Source organism: Corvus moneduloides, chromosome 20, assembly GCF_009650955.1.
Source record: "Corvus moneduloides isolate bCorMon1 chromosome 20, bCorMon1.pri, whole genome shotgun sequence".
NCBI classification, from domain to species: domain Eukaryota; kingdom Metazoa; phylum Chordata; class Aves; order Passeriformes; family Corvidae; genus Corvus; species Corvus moneduloides.
The window spans coordinates 5,984,832-6,007,573 of NC_045495.1; the positions used below are offsets into that span (position 1 = coordinate 5,984,832).

General features: G+C 41.8%; 1 protein-coding gene across 2 annotated transcripts; it reads right to left on the reverse strand.

The window, feature by feature from the left end:
* Positions 1-1,327: 1,327 nt before the first annotated feature.
* On the reverse strand, positions 1,328-22,123 carry TAF15 (TATA-box binding protein associated factor 15). Of its 2 annotated transcripts, XM_032129791.1 has the most exons (16): positions 22,016-22,123; positions 18,365-18,401; positions 17,501-17,549; positions 17,226-17,316; positions 17,030-17,147; positions 14,177-14,460; positions 13,241-13,355; positions 6,731-6,765; positions 6,109-6,141; positions 5,467-5,576; positions 4,802-4,931; positions 3,452-3,541; positions 2,338-2,422; positions 2,167-2,252; positions 1,970-2,072; positions 1,328-1,687 (listed from the first exon to the last, which is right to left on the reverse strand). In XM_032129791.1, exons 1-16 carry the CDS (start codon positions 22,023-22,025, stop codon positions 1,648-1,650), a joined length of 1,416 nt encoding a protein of 471 aa, XP_031985682.1. In that variant the 5' UTR covers positions 22,026-22,123; the 3' UTR covers positions 1,328-1,647. The 2 variants fall into 2 exon arrangements, with proteins under 2 accessions (XP_031985682.1, XP_031985683.1); XM_032129792.1 differs by lacking the exon at positions 6,731-6,765 and having other exon boundaries at positions 17,030-17,316; positions 22,016-22,118.
* Between the last annotated feature and the right edge of the window lie 619 nt (positions 22,124-22,742).

Consider the following 22,742-nt stretch of genomic DNA (forward strand, 5'->3'; position numbering starts at 1 on the left):
TGGGTTTTCAGCTCAGCTCAGCCATTCCCCACTCTGTGCTCAGCTCTGAGGGCTCCAGGTGCACCCTCAGGAGTTGTTTGTGCAGTGTAAGGTTGTCAGCTCTGCTGGGGAACAAACCTCAGCAGGGACAGAGGCTGTTCTCAGCTGCTGATTCCTGCTTTCCTTCCATCCCATCCAGCTGGCACCATTCCTGCATCTGCCAGCACAGCAGTGGGCAAGAGCACCCTCTAGCCTCTTCCCTCCAAACAGTAACTCCAGCTTCAAAACCATCAGCATCCAACTCTTCTAGGCCAGCAAAACACCAGATACTGATTACATCAACTTTGTGAAACCTCACACACCATACATTGGATTTTACACTGTCACTAGTACATATATACCTCAAATTGTACTGTTTTAAGAGGAACAAGCAGTCCACAATCCATGATAAATGCCTTTCCCAGCAGAGCAGATGCTTTCCAGGAGAAACCTGAAAAAGGCCCAGCACAGTAACCACGTTTACAGCCCTGGGTAATGCTGATTTGAACCACAACCATGAATATACACCAAGCTGGGGAGGTGGCTCATAAACCTTAACAGAAGCCATTTCTGTTCATTTCTCAGTGAGATATTGCTCAGCTCTATGCCCAGTTTTAACTACAGACCCCAAGAACTTGTATTTATAGTGCTGCCCACTGGAATATTGGACAGTCAGAGATTCTTTCTCTAAGGCCTGTGATGCAGAGGCAGCACTGACGTGAGCTGACTGGGGCAGTGCCACCTTCTCAGGTTGCTCCCCTCTGCAGTGACCTATCTGAGGAGGGGGGATAATTGATCTCCCTTCTTTCCTCTCCCCTGGCTTCACAGCTGAATCCCAAATGCTCACAATGCACCTGCTGAACCTCACCTGCATCTGACCTCCAAGATGAAGCAGCTGCACACACTTGTTTCCACACATTCCAAAAGCAGCAAGTACAGCAAAATGTAGCAAATATCTTTTTTTTTTAAGCCATCCCACCTTGGATTTGGAGCTGCTGTGCCCCCTTGGAAGCAGCAGAACGCACCCTGCTGTCTGCCTGCTCCACTCAGGGTGCAGGGCAACCAAAGCAGGTCTGCAGGCACAGGAGGGAAACAGGAAAGGAGCAGGGGACAAGTCTGGGATAGAGGATATGGATAGCAAGGAGGCTCATCACTGACCTGCATGCAGATTTTGTGAATAGACAGAGCTCAGGTCAAAGCTGCAGTGCCACTCCAAACAAGTGCCTATTTACTGCTTAAGCCATACCACAGGAACACTGGGAATATGTAAGGAAATGCATGCAACTCAAGTAATTGAGAAACAGTAGGATTTCACAAATAAAACAATCAGCATTTATTGTTGTATTACAAAACACTTCATATTTTGGCAATATTTTACAGTTTATCCTTTTCCTTCTTAGGGCCTGTTGAAAAGGTATGGGGGGGAAGAAAAGAGGAGAATGTGGAAATTAGGATTAAATTTCAATGTCTTGCTTAAAAAAAAATCCTCCCAAACCACCCCAGTCCCTCCCACCAAAATAAAAACCTAGTTTCACTCAATTCCACTATCGAAAGAGGCCATGGGTGAAGCTGCAGGCAATTTCACTATCAAACGCATCAAGAAGACAAACAAAACATTCACAGTGGTCTTCAGTATGGTCTGTTGCGTTGATCATTTCTGAAATCATTTCTGGAAGGGAAGGAAAAGGTTCTAAGCAAATAACAAATGAAGCAAAGAACAAATAGTCCCTTCAGTCAAACTTTTCTACAATGACGTCCGTGTGCTGCTCTGTGTTTATAGAGAGCCTCATCCAGAAACATTCACAAAACTCAAAGAGACTGAGAGACTCTCTCCAGAAGCTCCTATCTGTAGTTAATATTTTCATGGCAGTTGTGCTTGTACACATAAACAACCCTTTCCCCACAGTCCCTATCAACCCCACAGCCAAGCAAGGGCAAAGGCTCCTCTTACCTTCCTCCCATTTTGCCCCCATAGCCACCTCCCCGGTCCCCGCCTCGGCCGCCGCGCCCTCGATAGCCCCGCTCTCCTCCGTAGCCGCCTCTCCCACGGAAATCTGGGCAAAAATACAGAAATATATCAGCTTTTTCAGAAAGATGCAGATGATATGAACACTTTAAACATCAAAGAGTGTAGCTGTTTTTACGCACCTCCTGATGGACGTGAATCTTCTGGTCTGGGCTCCCCGCACTGGTTGCAGGAATTCCTGCGAGCGAAGTTCATGTTGCCACAGGACCTGGAACAGACAAGGATCCCCCAGACTGAGCTGTGAAGATGAGAGCACACATGAAACAGCCCTGCCCAATTAAAATGACACTTACGGGTTAGGACAAACCCAATCACCATTTTTGGGTTCCCCACTTCTACCCTGGAAGCCCCCACCTCTTCCATAGCCACCTCGTGAACCTGCAGACAAAATTATAATCAGAATAAAATTCTGTGAACTGCACATGAGAAACAGGTATCAAAGATTGTCACTGCCTTCAGACCCCAAGTGACAGACAGACTTTTCAGGTGGAAGAACTGTTTAATGCAAATATATTCCCACTATTTATTACAAATTCTTTTTCAGCAGTAAAGGGAAACCTGATCTGCTTGAATTGCCGCTGGGTAAACATAAACACACTACATGCATTAATAAAATTTCAGAAAGATTTAACAAGGTTTAAGATCAGTCACATATGCCCAGATTTAGTCATAGAAAAAAAAAATTAACAATAAAAAAGTCTGTCTGGATTAATCCCAGGATGCCTCTGACACAGACACGGGGACAACATTCTTGCTTTCTGCATCACAAGATTTGGAACTTTTATACCAACTGAAATTGCTGAAGAATCCTTTTTCATCAGCCTACAGAACTGCCTGGTTTCAGAACTAGAATTTGCTGACAGTCACTGCCCAAAGCATGATTCCTGAAAAATGGTAATGAATACCCCGTGGATTACTGACAGAACCGTATATGCAGAGAATCAGGGAGATTGAGATGTCCTTAATGAAAGGAATCAGACACCCAACTGCTGCTCCACGTCAGCAGCAGCTGAATTATGCACCCTGCTTAATACCAGCTGGAAACAGAGTATCTCAAAGCTTTGCTGTAACAAGCAAATGGTCACTGGGAATTCCCCCCTATATATGTGAGGCTGGTACAGCTCAACATTATTGTTACACTCTCTCTTTAAAAGCAACACTGAGACAAGATCTGGAGACTTTCCAGTTCTAAAAGAAAGCGTAAATTCTGTGCTGTGCAGAAGAGATTACAGATTTCAGTTTACTTAACTGGGTCCAATCCCTATTACTCCCTTTCCTGGCAGAATCCCAAAGGCTCATATATTTGATGAATCACTGCTTCAAAGTCAACTTCTCTTTAATAAATCAATCGTAGTGAAAAAGCATTTAACTATGCAAGAACAAGGATTCTAAAGATTTTAGTCCCACCTCGACGCCCGCCACCTCCACCTCCTCTCATGAATTCAGGTCTTCTGGTTGCAAAAGAAACTTTGATAACATTGCCATTGAATTCTTTTCCTGTGGGAGGAGAGAAGGGATCATCAAATACAGCTCCCAAGAACACAGCAGCAAGCCCAGCAGAACAGAAGTGATTTGCACACACGGACTGAACACAAAACTCTTGAGACACAGGGAAGCTGCAGGTTTTGAAAGCACTGGTCCAAAGGTGAGATGGAAACACTGAGGTACTTGCTAAACTCTCCACAGACCCACAGATATTTTAGCTTAAATGAGATCTGTAAGTTGCAATTTAAAGACATAAGAATGTTTAAAAGATTTTTGGCTATGCTCATGGAGAAGTAGTTTGGATGTCTGAACTGTCTGTAATTCCACCAAGGCAACAAGGCTTTTAGTAGCACTCAACAGCCAGCTCGAAACTTAACTCCCAAGTGTATTTAAATAAAGTTCATGGTTTTCAGAGACTGGCTTCTTCACAGATACAATGTTTATCACAGACAAACAGAACTGCACATGGGCCTAATATAGTCATATTTGCTTTACCCTCTTAAACAAAAATCAATTTGCATTTTATTAGCAAACACAAACATTAGACAAGCATGCCGTGCCAATTTTTTTAAAGCAGTATCATTTCACACCAGATGCAGAGTATGTCCTTTGGTTTCTACCCAATCTCTCTAAAATTCTGTGAACACACAAGGTGACAGGAGCAGGCACTTTTCCCTCACTCCCTCAAGTTTACTACTACAAGAGTGCCACTGTATTTCCTGAACTCTGAAGAGTTGTACATCAATGTATTTCTGGGATAAATCCATAATTTTAAAACCTTGTTCTTCACTGTGTATATACAGAGCACTCAGCACAAGATTGCCATAACCATCCCCAAACTCTAAAAATGCTCCCACAACACTAAAAAATATCAATGCAACACTGTAGGGAATCCCTCCGGCTGCTAACACAGATTACAGCTCTGTTGGTCTAAACAAGAAGTGACACAAACACCACCTCTTGTACCTTGTGCAGGGGTGACTGAGGTACAGCAGCAAACCCTCAGTTTCATTGTACATTTTTGGTCTAAATCACTATCTGCTGTTTAATGAAATGAGAGAAATCCAACACACACAAGAAACCATGAAATATAGGTCTTTGTTTAAAAAAACCAAACAACCCTAACAAAAAAACCCCAAAACAAAACAAAAAAATCCCAAGCCAAAAGCTAGATAAATAGCAGCACTGGGCCCCCAACAAGGTAATTGATTTGCTTCTTCCACTGCCTGTTAGATTCATAAATAGCCAAAAGAACAGGTAATTCTCACCCACCATCAAACCAGTCAATTGCTGCTTTAGCAGAAGGAGGGTCATCAAAAGATACCGTGGCTTCTCCCTTTGGTTTGCCGGTATCCTTGTCTGTGTAGAGATTTATCATGGGTTTGCCAGTTTTTTTGTTGGTCTGAAAAGAAAGGTTGTACACTTGGCATAGCAGGAACACCGGTGAAATCAGTTCAGAGCACAAACTGTAACACTAAGTATCTTTAGTGAGAATATTTTCTTGGAGCTGGCCTGCAGAAACAGAGGGATTTGACTGAAGGATACTGACTGGCTGTTCTCCATGAAGTAATGATGGGCACAATTTTAACAAAAAAATGAGGTCAAGTGCACAAAATCCTAATTTAGAATTGCAGAAACAGAAGCAGCAGCCACAGAACAGAGGCACATGTGCTGCACTATGAGGGTGGCACAATGGATAGAGTGTCAGGGCTATAAAGACTAAAGAAGAGACACAAAGCAATCTAAATGTCACTAGGACAAAGGTGCGAGTGCTGCCAGCTTACAAACGAGCTGTCAGCTGGGAACCCAGATAAAGTATTATCTACAACTGCTGGGGAGTCAGAGAGAACTCTGCTTTGAACGATACCAGTACATTTCCAGTACAACAGCTCGACCAGTTCTCTTCCTTCTGACCCATGATTTCTCATTTCACATACCTTTATGATACCAATCTGTTTGAAATAGTCTGCCACTTGATCTGTTGAAACGTCCTCTCCGAGTCCTTGCACGAAGATGGTGTTGTTATCAGAGTTGTCAGACTCTGAATCTGGGGAAAATTAAGCTACATTTACCATGTATCTTTGTGGAAGCAACAGCAGCAATATTTTAAGCTCAGCTCTGCGCTGCCCAGTAGCAGACCCTTAAATCCCAGAGACATTTTGTGTGAAATAAAAGAGGAGCAGGGAGCTTAATTTTGAGGTTAACACCATCAGCTGAGTACACCAGACAGCTGACCAGCTGCCTGCCTCACACCCAACTTCTATGCAGCTGGGCATCCCAACCCACCAGAGCAGTGTGTGTTTTAAATAACACAAGCTTAGCAGAACTGTGATGGCAGTGAAAGCAGCTGCTTGGCTCGAGCACATTCAAAGTTCATCAGGAAATTCTTACTTGCTGCATTAACATCCAAAAATTCACATGCACTTTAATTAAATACATTTCTTTCAAGGAAAGCATACTTCAGCTAGCTCTCTTATGAGCCATGGGAATTGCAGCCACATCCATCTTTCTAGACAAACATTTTAAAAGCAGTGACCTAAGAGCTACAATCCACTCCCACTCACTGCTTGTTTCCTTACCAGCATCTGATCTCGGTCCATAATCCCTTTGACCTATGATATGGGTTTGACAAAAAAAAAAAAAAAAGAAAGAAAAAAGACTATTTTTAGCACAACACATTCAAGTGACTTTTTTAGCAACAAGAAAATACATAAAGAATGTATGCAATGCACCTAAGAGCTAAGATATGAACCAGAGATTTAGAGACTATTTAGATTTAAACGTTCAACAGAAGGTGTCTGTAGGACGTTAACGTGTTCTTTAACTTGCAGCATGTGGCAGTTGCCACACTGATGCTGTGCTGGTGTTTGCTTGCAAATGCTGGTTGTCACATCACCAAGCAGTTTCCCACTTTTTTTTTTTTCTACCTCTAGTACCTTTCTAAGAAGCATTTGTAACAAAAATTAAAAAAAGAAAAGAAAAAAAATAATCCGGTGAACGTCACTGTCTCCACAAATTCTTTCATGCAATTTGACAAAGTAGAAATCCAGTTTATTGCTACAAGTTTGGCTATTACAACTCGTGAACACACCAGCCTCACCAAAACTCTATAATGCTTCTACTAGATAGTAACGAGATATTGGTGGCTTTTAGATTTATAAAGAATTTCCACTGAAACATTTTTGGATACTCGGCACTTACCACCGTAATTTTTGAAGCCACCACGGTCACCACCACTGCAGAGGAAAAATTGAAGAAATGATTTCTTCCTTAAGTCTCTACGTGCTGAGCCCAAGGCTCAATCTACAGTTAACTGATGACAAGTTGAGAATTACTGTCTGGCAGCTAAAGCACCATCTCTACGTTCTCCTCACTACCCATTCATGTTCAAAGATTAAATTACAAAGAAAAAAATCTCTCAGGGTGCTGCACTGGAGAAGAGAAGCCCTAGGGAGTATTTTAAACTAACCCATACGCATGTGGTTGGTTCAATACTTTCTCCCCATCCCATCAGCCAAAATAACAGCTATTCAGAACTGGGGTTTAAACAAAAAAACGTTATTTTCATGAAGATTAATGTGGGCTTTAATTGTAGATGTAATTGCTACTTTGGAATAATTAGTACTTTAGTACTTTCCCAGAAGTCAAAAGAGCTAAAACTATTCTCCATTGTTATGCATTTATAATACAGGGGATGAATTAGCAGAATGAGCCATTCTCTGAGCAAGGGTCTGTGGGAACCTACTGTACTACAGCACTTGGCATTACAGAGAAGGTGTGTGTATGTGAGCTTCAAAAGCAGAGGCCGTGAAGTTTTATTTCATTCATTCTGAAACCTGTGGCACAAAATGTAGACCAAGTTAAGAGAATACACACATCAATTTTCAAAGGTTAGAAGGGGATTTAAAACAGGTTGTTATGCCTCCAATTATGTGCATGAAAATAAACCCTCACTCTTTTTTTCACTGGAAAGGTTTGTACTGGAAGGATTTTTCACAACAGCATTTTTATTTGCATCCATGATACGAACACGAGATAATCAATATTCAGAGCCTTCAGGAAAAATACAACCACTGGATTTTTTTTAGAAAGTCAATAACCAAATGTCAGAAGGACTATCTCATACTGCCACGTACAACTGCCTGCCTGTCCTCCTCATCATGAGGGACACAGCTGCCACCTCAAAATTAGGCAGGATCACCTAATCCCAAGAGCTTTCTCAGTATGATAAAGGCAGTGCAAGCTCAAACCCTGATGCAGAGAAGTATCTCCAACCTCTGGAGTTATTCTGCCTCTTCACCAAAGCACTTTATGACTAGAAATCACTCCAGGTGTTAATTCCATCTGTCTGCTCACACGTCAGAGTCCAAACAGGGCATAGAAGCACCCAGCAAAAGGCAATGAAGAAAAATTAGGGAGTAATTTCTTTGGCACCCTGTCCATCTGTTACAGCAAATGGAAAGTCATGAATGGAAGCTGCTGATACTTAACATTTATGAGAGAAAATCTGCCCAAAGCGAGGACCAAACAAGGTTCCAACAGGTTACTATTAAACCTGGATTAAGAGACACTCTTTGGAAGGTGACTGACCTTTTGGGTCACCTTTTGGCACAACAGATAATATCACTTCTACTGGGACTTTTCTTAAAATAAATTTTTGCTGCAGATTTTATTGCTGTTCCACAGAAAAAATCTGAATGCTAAATTGCAGTGTCATTTATTCATTAATTCACTCTGCTCATTAAAGATTTTATATGCAGCATCAGTGCAGGTCTTTACTCGAGGCTGTCTGTTTTCAAGGACTGATGATTAAAAACACAATGGTGATGATAAAATTTATTGGAAATACCTTTCTGCCACCTCCAATTCACTTCAGCTAAAAAAACCCCACTTCATTATGACACAACAGTTTTTAGTAGGATGCCTGTTTTTCTGGAATTTTAACTCAGAAATAACAACAGTGAATAATATCAACCATCTAAATGTTATGAGAACTTTCCAACCCCAGATTACGGTGCCAGCTCATCAGGACCAGAACAAATATGTTTTCTGATGTGGAAGTGTATGGCAGTTAGAAAACCCCAGCCATCTAAAAACTTACACAAAGTAAGTTTGTGTCAACACATCCAGGATTTTATTGGAAGTGAGGGTTTTGTAGGACGCTGGGGTGAAAATGTGTGCACCATGATCCTGAGGAGCTGAATACATAAAATGTAAAGGAAGTCTAATGCCAATTCCTAATTCTGTGATACAGCTGTTCTGCACCCTGCACTAACAAGTGCAATCAATAATTTTAAAATCAGTTTTTTAATTAACATCTATAGAAATACATTTTTGCCCAAGTATGCTACAGCAGGTTATCTTCTGCTTAGTCTTACATGACCAACCCAACAATAACCTGGAACAATCTGCTGATAGATACCTTTGATGATGGATTAATGCTTTCCTACATTTTTAAGTGGCATTTGATATGTGATTTATGGAGTGGCAGTTTTTTTACCTTCCTGCAACTGCTGGGCAAAGCTACCCAAGATTTTCTGGAATCAGGCAGATATCCTGCAGCAAGTCAAACACAGAAATTGCAAGCAGCTGATGCCACAGTCATGGATTTACCCCTCACTGAGACCCAAAATTCAACCTCAGTAACTGAATTAGTCCCCAAATTATCGTCATAAAACATGTGGAAAATACAACTGCAGCATTTCACAGCCCATTGCTTTACCAGGCCTGCACACAGACCTCAGAGATGGGTGACCAGATGGATTTTGGAGTCTTAATATCCTATGTTAGAAACATGAACAGGCAGTTAAAACCCAGCAGTGACACCAACTAAGATATTAAAGAAGAGGCTGAACTGCAGGCAGCCAGAATGTGATCAGGCATCACTCAGTGTGTGAACTGGCTGCTATGAAAGAGAAGTCCTCAGACGTTCTTCTCTCCTATAATTCACTCACAGATTTATCATCACCTGCCAGACTGTAACCAGACTTCATCTGGATATTGCTTAATCCAGCTGGGAACAGCTCTTTAAGTTAAAGCACAGGTTTATGGGGAGCTCAACATACAAGCAATGCAGTTTTATAGTGATCAGATACTGGCAGAAGCAGCACTAAGAATTCGGGACCAAATTTCAGCCTCCAACACGTATGTGTCTCACAAAGTGTGTCCCTAATGCCTAAGAGTGTATTTTACAAACAAGAAAGGAATATTTAGTGCACCAACAGTCACTGACAGATGGGATTTTTCCCTTGCTTACATTTATTGCCTCTGTTCACGTTTTTCCAAAGTCTCTATAAGGCTGAGCTCAAGCATATCTGTTACAAGTCGAAATATTAATTCTGAACACAAACCACACTTGTAAAAAATATCTGCACTAAGCTGTAGTTTTTCTTTGTATCACACTAATTCCCAGTCCTAAGTGCTGATATAACAATTAAGTTGCATAGGTAGCTTTTGTTTATAGTAGATCACCATAAATCTGCACAAGAGTTAAAAAATAATCTGTGCTGAGCAAAGTCAGGATTTCTATGACAAATCCTAACACAATGGCAAATCCTTTCTAAACTGCATGTCTGTAATTCCACCAGCACAGTCTGTACGAGCAGAGCCAAAAGCAAAGCTTCTCTAACCTGCTTTGTTTGCTCCTGTGTTTCCCACTTCCAGGCTTAACCAAAACAGTTCAGTCCCACAACCACAATAATCAATAATTCCTTGTTTTTCAGATGAGGACTCTAAAAAGCTGGGGTGATAACTTAGAGTAAAACACTGCATTCTCAAGACCTGCTGTTCCTGCTTTCTAACTAAAAGATGACTCTCTTCTACTATGGAAAAAAAGGAAATATTTTACTTCTTAGCCAGAATAAAAATTAGTGAGCTCATCAATTTTTCAAGCTTCAAAACAAAAGCGTGGGGAAATTCTATTAAAATCCCAAAAGATGCGATTCAAGACCATTAAAAAAAAAATCTCAAGGATAATTCTCAAACCTTGAGTTATTAAAACTGTGAACTTCTGACACACGACAAAATGTGTGTTGTCTGTTGGACTAATATCAGCTAAGAAATCTGAACAGGAATTTCTCAAAAGATTATCTTCTTCTCGGTGCTGGGTGACTTTGCACAGGCACAAGAGAAAAATGAGGGCTGAGACCATTCAGTACAGTACATGTCCAAGTCCTTCTGGCTGTCAGAATAAAACCATACCTCGAAAAAGCTGCATCAAGTTCTCTCTGTCTTTAAATGTCAGTCAAGGAAGAATTTTTATTATTAGCTAAGAACAAGAGATTCATTCATTGTGGTCTCACATTTGATATGAATTTGTTTGTAAAGTCAAGGAGCAATTTTGTTGTGGCCCTGATATAACTTACTTACGTGTTATTTTCTAAGCACTATAGAAGTCAAAGCCTACATTATCATTCCATCCCTGGAAGTGCTCAAGGCCAGGCTGGATGGAACTCTGAGCACCCTGGTCTAGTGGAAGGTGCCCCTGCTCGTGGCAGGGGGTGGAACAAGAGGATTTTAAGGTCCCTTCCAACCCAAAACCATTCTGGGATTCTGTGATTACAGCATCATTAATGTATCCCTGCGGACAAGGTTTTTAGATTATTTCCTGATGGCTGTGGAATTTTCACAGTTTAGCATTAAAATGGCACCAGAACAACTGAACATGGTGGCTACTGAAGACCAACCTGATATTCCTACATGTATTTTCCCCCCAATAAATAAATAAATAAATAAACAACAGAAACCCAAGAATTTAACACCCCAAAAACACCCCTACCCTTAAACCCCACATTTTCACAGGACTAAACACGATTTCTTACCTTATCACAAGTTATTTTCCCCTTCATTATAGAGATTGTTATTTAATTTAACCTTTTAAATTTTTCTAATAAGCATGTCTGGTAAAATACATATGTCAGAATCCTCTGTCACAATTATGCAAAAAGACTGAATAAAGATATATGACACTGTAGTTCCAAAAATTCCCACAAAAAATACCACTAAAGCCAACATCACTTAACAGAAGCAGACAGAATTCCTAACAAATGCCTCCCCACTTCACTGTATTTTCCTCCACTCCTTCATTCACTTCCCCACTTTCCCTCCTTTTGGCTTCCCAGCTCACTGAAGCACCATGATCTACATGGATGTGCGAGCAAGTTTCCTTACATTTTGGAAAAATATGGCAAGAGGCTTTATTTTCACAGACAGTAATTCATTTGACTTTATCTTGCAAAGAGCCAAGTTTGTTTCAAAGTGACAAAATCTATCAGCAGTGTGTTTTTTGAAGCTCACATTCATTGCTATTATTGAAAGGGCTTGGCTACAAAGTTTTTAAAAAACAGTTTTTATCACAGGAATATGGAAAGTCCTCATCCACAAAGACAATCTAATTAAAAAAAAAAAAGTTCAGTTTAAACTGAAAATTAAAATTAACTTAGAAATTATTTTGTTTGTTATTTTTGTTTATGTGAGGTACCATACATTACATAATTCTTTGTTATATATATATTTATGTTTATTTATAGGCTATAAATTTATGTTTATGATAAAAACTACTACAGAAGAATATGCTTTAAGTTATATTATACAAAACCCCAGCAAACATAAGGTAACACTAATATGCTTTTCTAACTGTGCTACCATACTTAATTAGAAGAGGTAAGAGCCTCCTACATCATTACAAACAAGCCATTAAGTACAATTTGGGAGCATCTCAGAAGCAGACAGATTTTAAATATGATTCAAAAATAAATACCTTTAAAAGTAACCAAGTATTGGATTTATTTAAATCAGATCAGTTCCAACAGAAAATACTGTATAATTATAGAGTTTTTCACCTGGAGTTTAGGAAGAACCCAGAGCTGTGCAGCTTTTTGGAGGCTAATTGGTGCTGATAAGCAACACCTCAAAGCTCTCTGGAAGCTTCGACGTTCTTGCCCTGCATCAGTGAGCCCCCTCTGCACCCCCAACCACCCAGAGGGACACAAAGGGGAGCCAGTTGTGAGAGTTATTAATAAATAATACGTAATATGTTTAATTCAATAGGCTTGAAAGCCAAGGTCCCAATCGCAGACCTCTGCATGAAATCATCTGCAAGCACAGAATTAAATATGTGCATAAATTTTCTTGACAGTACAAGGCCTAAGGCAATGGGGAAAGGGGTGACAGCATTGTTAGTATTTCAGATCTACCCAAAATAAACGTGTTTAGACTGACAAATAAATCAATAATAAAAGATGTGTATTTTAATAGAAGTTTAAAACTGAAAAAAGCAGCAAAGAACAAGTGATGTTACTACTAAATTACTCCTATTATTGCAAGGTCAAAATACTTCCCTGGTAAAATGTGAGCTACCTTAGCTATGAATTCTGTAAATTGTTCTCAATCACTGGCTGTTGGTTTTCTTGTCACTGAAAACAAGTGATGGGCTGGGACAGTTTTTGTATGGCAACTCATGCAAGTAAAAGGCAGCTCTGTGTTACAACAATCAAATGCTTGGTCTCAATCTATGTTAATCTAAAAGCTGTTCCCCTAGGCAAAACCCATTTCTGTGCAGTGCAGAAAGGTTTAATTTTAGAAATCTTCCAGTTTTGGAAATCTAAATCTGAACCACTTTAGGAATAGACATATAATGAACAAAAATGAAAATCAGCTAAATAATAGGAAATAAGGGTAAGGAAGTGCAGGCACTGGAATGAGATCACTTACCTATATCCAGACATATGACCTCTTCCATCCATGTCATATCCCCCTCTACCTCCTCCCTGTGACCCGCCATATCCTCTATTATCTTCTCCATACCTGCTCTTTTCACGGCGATCATCTGGGAGAATGAGTCAAACCAAACACGAGTCAATTGTAGTGCAAACTGCAGCACAGTGAAAATTCACACCCTGTAATTCCCACCTCCCCTTCATTAACTCTGCCATTTACATCTGAAAAGTGTCAACTCCTAAATCTCCCTGACATTCTCTGTGCCATAAAGGGAAAAAGAAAAACAAACCAAACTTTGCTCCATTATCTCCCTTGGCTTCCAGGGTCACTGAGTATATCAGAATGCAAAAACCACTCTGTAATTACACTCCATTTTCCAAACATTAAACACATATTGTCTAAAATATGCTTTCCATTTGACTTCCATACAGCCCTCCCAGTTTGCAAAAGACATCAGTGAAGACAGAACAAGGATAAATAGAGTGGGCTGTGCTGCTGGTGTGAAGTTAAAGCAAAAGAAAGGCTTCATCTCAAACTTCTCCTTCTATCTCACAATTCACCTACACAGCATAAAGCTGGAATGTGAAGTGCAAAAGCTCTTCATGACTGATCAAGACATGTCACCCTCATGCAGGAAGAGGGTTCAAAATAGCTTGGGAAGAAAATTCCATCTAGAATTTGCAGAACTCGTGGACAGACTCTGCACGGCTGTTCTAACATACGTAAATGCAACCATTTTGGGGCCCCAAGTGTTTTAAATCTCCCTATAATGTTTTGAAAGTTTTAACAAATAAAACATCCCCCAAGAATATCAACACGGAAAAGAATTTAACTATTCATCAAATCAACTGCTTGCAGAAGAAAATCCAACCATTTCACATTTCTGCTCAATTTTATTAGCCAATACTGAATTCAAGCCGGGAATTTTACCTTGGCTGTTGTGGCTATAGCTTCCCTTCTGAGACTGGTAGGATTGCTGGGAGTGCCCATATGAGCTTTGGTGCTGGTTATAGCCTGACTTTTGGTCATATGAGCTCTGGTGGCCATAGCCCGACTGCTGGTCATATGAACCCTGGTGGCCATAGCCCGACTGCTGGTCATATGAGCTTGACTGCTGGTCATAAGAGTCTTGGTTTTGTCCATAGCTTGACTGCTGGTCATAAGAGCTTTGGTGCTGACCATAGTTTGACTTTTGTTCATAAGAGCCTCTTCCACTTAAAACAAACAGAATTTGAATTAACAGATAAATGTTCACAGAATAGAGATTAAAAAAATGGCTGAAAATTCATGACATTGCTAAAATTTCCTAAACACAGTTACCTCCTTACATGAGAGCATCACTCCTTTCACATATCCCAGTCCAACACTTCCTTTCCCCCCTCTCCCCAGTACCATCAATGGCTGATGGAGAGCCTGTGACCTGCTAAACACCAAATCCTTCCCTCTAGACCTGCAGGGCAGAGCCTCAGTGCTCATGTTGTACAGTGCAGCTGAGACTTGCTGCCTAAAAAATCCCAAAATAATAAAATTTTGCTTTTACTGAATTGCAACCTCTCTTCTGGGCATTCTACAATTTATCAAGAATTTTTCTAACTGTTATGGTGGCCTGTAACATACCTGTAGTTCCTCTCACTTTAGTGCCATCTACACTATCCCAGCAACCTTCATCAGAAACACTGACCAGTATCACATCCAGGATACTCCAACACAATGCAGCTCTACATTCCAAGGAGTCATAAACCTTCTCTAAGATGAAGATTAATACCTTTATAGCAACCACAAGGGAATCTCACCTACACCACACTTGCCTAAGCTACTTCAGCATCTGAAGCAGAAACTAAAGTATTTTGAAAATCTAGATATATTTGAGAGAATAGTTCCAGCTGGCTTAGCCTTTCATGGCAAGGCATAATACAGATTTATGAGAAATAAATTGCATCCAGGGAACACCACCAGCTGTTACTCATTCCTCTGTTTTCCCCCAGGTACTTAGTTGTGCCTTAGCTGTGTTATCTTTTCAGTAACAGGAAAGAATCTCTGACCTCTGCCACCCTTTCTCCTCTTCCCCCTCCATGCTTCCACCCTTTTTCAAAAGATGAGGCACTAGATCTGCCACTCTCCAGCCTTTGGTAATCTTACTTGCTAGTGAAAATATCTCAGAAAAAGGAAAAAAAAAATGCAAGAGCCTACAGAAAGTTTCCACCAGCTTTTCAAAGCACTTTCAGATCCAGTGCGTTGGGTCTAACCAATCCCAAAATATCCCATTTGTGTAAATACCATCTAATCTGCTCTCTCCCACTTCTAGCCTAGATCTCAGCTTTAACCTTGCTAATCCCAGTGGTAAACAGCTTGTGAAGATTTTTTTTTATTACCTTCACTTCAAAAAAGTCAGCTCTGCTTTAGCCTTTGCACCTTTACCAACAAAGGAAGCATTGTTGAAAGCATCCACTATTTGCTATCTTCCTTTCCCTCCCCTAGGATATGACAGCTACAGTTTTGTGGCCACCCTTTTCAAAGCTGCTATCATTGAATTTCTCAGTTTCTCCTTATTTGTTACAAGCACACATGGAGGAATTTCCCTTCAAGGTCTTTTCTTCATTTTCTAGATCACAACCAACCTGTTGGGAAACCTACGTGCTGCATTTTTATTCTGCTGGACATCTACAGAGTTAAAACCTACATTACTATCTTTGTACAGCTCTAATAAATGCTCAGAAAACAAACCAAAACAAAACTTAACTGTGTACCTGCCTTTGTTATGGAAGCCAAAATGACATCTGAGTGAAAGCACCTACTGCTGGCAGATTAAGATATTTCTTAATATTAAAATGTTTTATAGTAAGAACTACAAAATCAGAAACCAAGCAGAGGTTTGCTCAAGTCCAGATTGTTTTATCACCTTGCAAAAAATACAAAACCATTTGGACCTTGGACATGAGAATGAGGTTTAGTACTCAACAGAGTATTTAAAAGAGATCACGTGGGCCTCAGTAAAGCTCTAACACCAGCAGTAACCTCGGGTGGAGGCACAAAGCTTGTAAAGTAGTCAGTGAAGGTATTCTAGCACTAAGTGGCCTTTTAAGTCATTATGGGAAGTTAGGTTGTTATTTTCCAAGGTACTTTCAAAGTTGTATCATTAATCCTCCTGAAACCGACACCAATACAACATCACAAGCAAAATACATTTGCAATAGCACAGAGTGCAGAATTAAAGTGCAGCATGCACATGCACATTTAATTTACTGGTGAGGATATAAACCCACGATGTTCTGAGGACTCAGCTGGAAAACTAAAATGTGCTTCTTAAATGACACTTTTGAATTCCTTCTCTTTCAAGAAAAGACATTCTGAGCCAGATAAGCAGCCTGCAATCTGAGAGCAGCTCAGAGTTTCCTTGCTAACAGCTTATTTGAAGTTAATAAAAGAGCACTGTAAGTTTATACAAAAGAATGTGATTGGAGAGGTATTTGATAGGTCTTTCTCCTAATCAAAACACTCTACCAAGTCCAATCTTCATTGTAGCCACTATCCAAAGACTTTCTAAAGTGTATGTCCCCATACAGCCTGACTTCAAAACAACTGCACCCATCCTTCTTACATAAAGAAATATTCCTCCTTTACCTCCTGTCTTTCAGAACTTAAAAATGTTTCAAGGATGTGGATTTTCAAATATTTGTCTTTTTCTCAGCAACATTAACAAGGAAATTTGTTATAGCTCTAGTTAAGAATGTACAACTACTAGACAATATTTTAAATAGATACTGGTAAATTTGGCTTCCTTACCCTCTAGATGACCCTTTCTGCTGCCCCTGGCTGCCATAGGACTGCTGGTTGTATGAGCTCTGATTCTGATTTTCATAATTGGATTCATCATCGTATCCCTGGGAATCTTGTCCATAACCTGGAAATCGAGGAAGAAAATTTTTAGTCAATATTCACCTTTTAAATACTGCCAATGAATGTAACAAGCTAGCCAAACCTGATTGATTTTGTCCATAGTTCCCATGATAGCTTCCATAGTTCTGTCCATAGGAGGAATTGTCTCCACTCTGCCCATAACCAGAATATCCCTGTAATTTCAAGAATGTACTCAAATAAGTGTAACTTCCACAGCAGGTAATTACAGTTTTCCTTGGCTAGACACAACTGCAAACATCAAGCACAGATGAGACTGGAATTCTTCCTGGCCCAGGAACAATTATTTTCACTCAAGGAACATCTGCTTTGAAAGCCACAATGTTTTTTTCAACATACCTGTCCTTGTCCATAATTCTGACTGCTCTGATTGCCATAGGATGAGTAGCTGGAAGAGAAAAATGGATTTAGGAAATGCTTAGAGTGCCCTTCATACAGGTTGGAAAGTAAAGGTATTTTTGGCATCTCTAAAGTTTCTCTTCATTCCAAAATAGGTGTTTAATCCAAACACTGCAGTTCCAGGCATATTAGAACTGCATCAATGAATTAATGGTTGACTGTCAGAAGCCAGAAGAGTTTATTTTAATTTCTGCTGTGTTTCAAGCATAAATTTAAAGCACATGAAACCTGGGTTTGCTGTAATTTTATATTATACTTACTCATTATTCTGCCACTTTAAGCCTTCATGAACTGACAAAAGAAACACGTGCTGAAACTGATCATATTTAGATATAAACCCAAACTCAGGCAGTGCTACATGCACAGAACCTTATGATTTTCATTAGCACAGACAGCATTAGCTATGATTTTTGTACTTCCATAAAAACAGTTGTCTCACTGATTAAAACAAGCCCTGCAGCCTTGGGCCATATAATAAATACAATAACTTTTGCCTAAAATCTTAGTGAACAGCTTAAGGCAGTCACACGAAAAGTATTTCTCTATGTTCATGACATTGCAAAAGTTCTTACTACTACAAGATATCATTCCAATTTACACCTGACTATTGTCTTCTCTTCAGGAATGTTTTCTCTGTTTTATAAGACATCTTGATAAAGGCCCAGGTACAAGCTTTCTGCATCCTTAACTCCAAAAATATATCAATACTGTATCCTGAACAATCAGTCATCATGCTGAGAATACTAAATGGTCTTTTATTTTGCAGATGTAATTGCTAACAGCAAAACAAAAATCCTCACATACCTCTGCTGGCCCCCAGACTGACTGTAACTTCCAGAATCTAGAAAAATAAATAAGTCATATTGAGAATTTCCAATGAACATTTTAGTCTCTACTTACTGTAAGAGGAGAAAGTTTGGGGAGAGGGAGAAAGATTGAAGTATACTGGATATTGCAACTACTTTCCCTGCAGAATGAAGCTTCCTCTTAATTAACAAAAGAGAAAATGTTAAGGCTGGAATGACAGCAGCAGAGGGTGTGGGGGATACAACACAGCCACAGCCACTTGGAAATGTCCCTTTTGAAGGATCTGAATTCTGTTTTCAAGGAGTCTTTTCAAATACCCGGAACTGTACAACCCCTCTAATGGCTATAGAGTACAGTGTCATCATCAATGAGCAGAATGCAGCAGCTTAATTAATCAAGCAAAGCTAAGTAGGTCAGTGCAGCTGAACCCGTTTTTGGGATGCTCTAAGAAAGCTCTGCTGAGCTAAAGGGCACAAACACAGGCAGAATGTGAGACGAAAAATCAGGGATGGAGGAGCCATGACACTTCCCTTTGCCCATACTGCAAGAGGAAAAACCCAACTGAGAGCTCACCAGCACGTGAGAGATGCAGGCACACAGAACACACACACACTGCTCCATCAGCCTCACATCCATCCCAACTCCAGCTCTGCAGAGGTTCCTCACATCCCACTCTGCTCTCTGCCCTTCCAGCCTCTGCACTGCTCAGCTTCCATCCATCTCATTTCCTGGTCAGGAGCCTCTATCTGCTTGAAATTGCCACCTTCTTGTCAAAACCCAAACACACAGGGTAAGTCCTGCCATTTTTCTTTTCTAATTGCTTCAAGAATTTGTATAAATACTCTCGTGCCATGGTCTCATAAAATCTATCAGGAACTTCTCATCCCCAATTTCATCCTTTCCCCCACACTCTCCAGCCTCTATACCCAGAACTGCCTAAAATGCTTACACCGAGAATTAATTACAAGGCAGGGTAAATGTCATAAATGACTGCAACCATTTTCCAATCAAAACACTCATCAAATTGCTGAATCTGCTCATTATACCTCCCTCAGCAGGTTATAAATCCAACCCTGCCAGTGGTTACACAGACACTTAACCAGAGGTTTGATGAGGGCATCATCTGAGGTGATGGATGTGAGATGAAGGGGGGTTATCACCCGAGATATTCAGACATGAAGCAGCATTTTTAATGGTGAAGTATCTCCTCAAAGAAACACAAAGTATCAAATTTCATATTTGGTAACAAAAATTAACAATAGCAAACAAGAAATGAAAGCTTAAATTTCACAGGTCCTATAAAGCAGTTTCATTTAGATGTGAATTTCTCCTCCTTCTGCACTGCTACACAAATATTTCATTGCTTTTTCATATTGAAAGCAATTAAAAACCCAACGCAGACCTGCAATTCAAGTTTGTTTTTAAGGGGTAAGGTAAAATTTTTACACAAATTCCATTTAAATGATCACAAAGATTACTATTAAATAGGTAACCACATTGAGAAACATGGTTGTGGTTTAACATTTATATGCCATTAATGCTGCTGATTAAAGAATTTTAATGGTTGTACCAGAAAATTCTTGAGTAAGGATGTAACTAGCTATAAATTTAAGAACTACATTTAATCTCCTAGCTTCTCCTTAACAAAACTTCCACCAAACCACAACATTTTGGGAAAAAATTGAAAGCAACCAGATAAGGAACCCGTAAAATACGAAAACACACTGAGGAATTTCCTTTATTTGTACATTTTTCTACATCCTCTGCTGGACCTCTTACATACTTCTGATCAATTTATTTTCGTGGGCTCAATGGGGACAAGAGTCTGTAAGGATTTTTGGAAACAACAGTTTATTCTGGAAATTCCTATGCTGAGGTTTTGTGTTTTTTGTTTTTTTTTTTTTTTTTTGAATGTTTAAAAAGTTAATGGAAAAAATCCTGTTGATGAAGTGGGACATAGCAGCCTAATCACCTTGCACTAGTCAGGGGGTTTATTCCTCGCAAGATAGAACAATCTGCTGTGTACATTTGAAAACTGAGGTTCTCTTATGAAGTAATTCACATAAAGAAGCAGTATTGCCTCTCAGTGTCCTCAAAAGAAAAAGAACCTCATGTCTGAACATCAATAAAAACAGACGAGACACTCAGGTGCTTGACTGGTCAGTAGCTCAGGGATGGAGGGAAAGTGGATGTAGTTTACTGCCAAGCTTTACTCATTTAGTAGAAAAAATGATGATTTGGACTCATTTTAGTACCTTTGGACACATTTGCTTTTCCTGGTACATAACTGCTCCTTGCATGAAAGGATTCCCCCAGCACCCCTTGCTTTGTTTGTATTGTCTATCACTCGCACATGCAGCACGAGACACCGCCAAAATGGCTCGACCATAACAAAACATGGCTCGCTCCACAAAGCACAGCCAGCCTTGGAATTCATCCTTCCACTCTTGGGATGCACCACTATCTACACCTATCCAAGGCTTCACAGGGGCAGCACTGCCGGGGGGGACCCAATCATCCACACCTCAAAGGGGATAAGGAAACAGCACTTTGTGCTTGCAGAGGCCCCAGGAGAAGCTGGGCCCTGTCAGGTCACCCGGGAGAGCAGATCCTGTTTCCATGATAAACTAAAGCTCCCGCTGGAAAACAATCCCAGCCAGGGCGTTTTAAAGCCCACGGCAGGGGAATGTGACCAGCACACAGAGTGCAGAGCAGAGGCAGCAGATACTGGGACACAAAGGTGGCTCCCCTGCTGCGGGGTGGGGAGGGCATGTCCCATGCTAAGGGGGGACACGACCCCAGGAAGGGGGTGCCTGCATTTCATGGGGAGTGCTGATCCAAAGGGGGAACACACAAACCATGTTATGGGGAGGGGCACGACCCGAAGGGAATCCACATCTCACAGTGGGATGGGGTATGGGGAGGGAAACCACAGCCCAAAGTCGGTGTCCACACAGGGGAAGGGCCGTGACCCAAAAGGCCCTTCCATCTCACCGGGGGGAAGGGTATCCCAAGCTAAAAGTGGGGGAGGGTTACAGTGGGGGGCATGAACCAAAATAGGGCCCACATGCCACAAACGGGGGGGTACAGCACCCAAGGCGGGGGGCCTACACAGGGGAGCAAGAACCAAAATGGGCTCCACACCTCACACCGGGGGGGGCTGTGGTACAGCCCGAAGGGGGGGCTCGCACATGCGGTGGGGGGGCCTAGACCCCAAAACGGGGGGATACACCCCACGCAGCACCCGAGCACAGGACCCCAAAGGGACCCTGCCCCCACGCCCCCCTCACTGCGACACGGGTGGGGGGCGCGCCCGCCACGCCCCGCCCCCTCGCGTAAAGGGGCGTGACCCGAGCGGCTCGCGCAGCGGGGCTCCCCGGGGAGGGGGCGTGGCCTCGGCCGAAGGGGGCGTGTCCACAGGGGCCACCGGCGGGGGCGTGGCTCCCCTCCCCCTCACCGAGCGCAGGGGGTGGGGGGGGCGTGAAGGGAAAAGCAGGCGCGTCCCCCGCAACATGGCCGCGGCCTTTCCCACATGCGCCACATGGCGCTCGCTTCGCCCGCCCTCCCGCGCCCCACCGCGCCCGCGCTCGGCGGCGGGAAGCGGAGCCGCCGCTGCCCGCTGAGCCCGGTGGGGCTGGCGGCACCTACCCGAAGCCATGGCGGCGGCGCTGAGGAGCGGAGGGAGCGCAGGGACCGACCCGCCCGCCGCGCCGGCCGCGCGCACACTGAGGCACCCGCAGCTCGCGCGGACTGCGGGGCCGGGCGGCCAATCAGCGCGCGCGGCGCCTACCATTCGCTGGGGAAGTGGGGGGGGAGGGAGGTGAGAAGGGCTGTGCCAAGGTACAGCGGGCGGGGGGGGGATTATACCAAGGGGAGGGGGTGCGAGGCTGTGCGCGTACAGCGGGGATCGCGTCAAAGGATTAAATTATTTAATTAATAAACGCTCAGGGCATGGGCAGGGTGCGCGGAGGGGAATGGGGGGGTTGCACGCTCGACTTTCCGCACCAGCAGCCCCCCCATTTCCCTCAGTACCCCACTTGTGCATCACCATTTGTAGCAGATGCTAAATGGAGTTAGAGAAAACAGCCAAAATCTGGGTCCTAAAGAAAAAATAAGAAAGGTTTGCCAGGGTTTCTGAGTATCCTAAAAAGCCAAGTATCAACTTGGAGAATGGTTTTCTAAAGAAAAGGGTCATGATCTTGGGAGCCACTTCTATGAAACACGAGGGTTTGCTTCAGAGAGGAGGAGTGATGAACTGAGAAGACAGCAAAAGCAACATAGATTATTTAATCGGATTATATTTAGAAGTTGTATTTCTTGTTTCACATCAAACTACCTTCTTGTGAGAGTTAAGAAGTTAACAGTTGCACCTTTC

Bases quoted from the DNA above. Each gene is read 5' to 3' on its own strand.
- TAF15 (XM_032129791.1), bottom strand. The intron at 13,356-14,176 runs GTAAAATTCCCG...TCATTCTCCCAG, and splicing joins CTATAGCCACAACAGCCAAG to ATGATCGCCGTGAAAAGAGC. The intron at 6,142-6,730 runs GTAAGTGCCGAG...CCCATATCATAG, and splicing joins TGGCTTCAAAAATTACGGTG to GTCAAAGGGATTATGGACCG.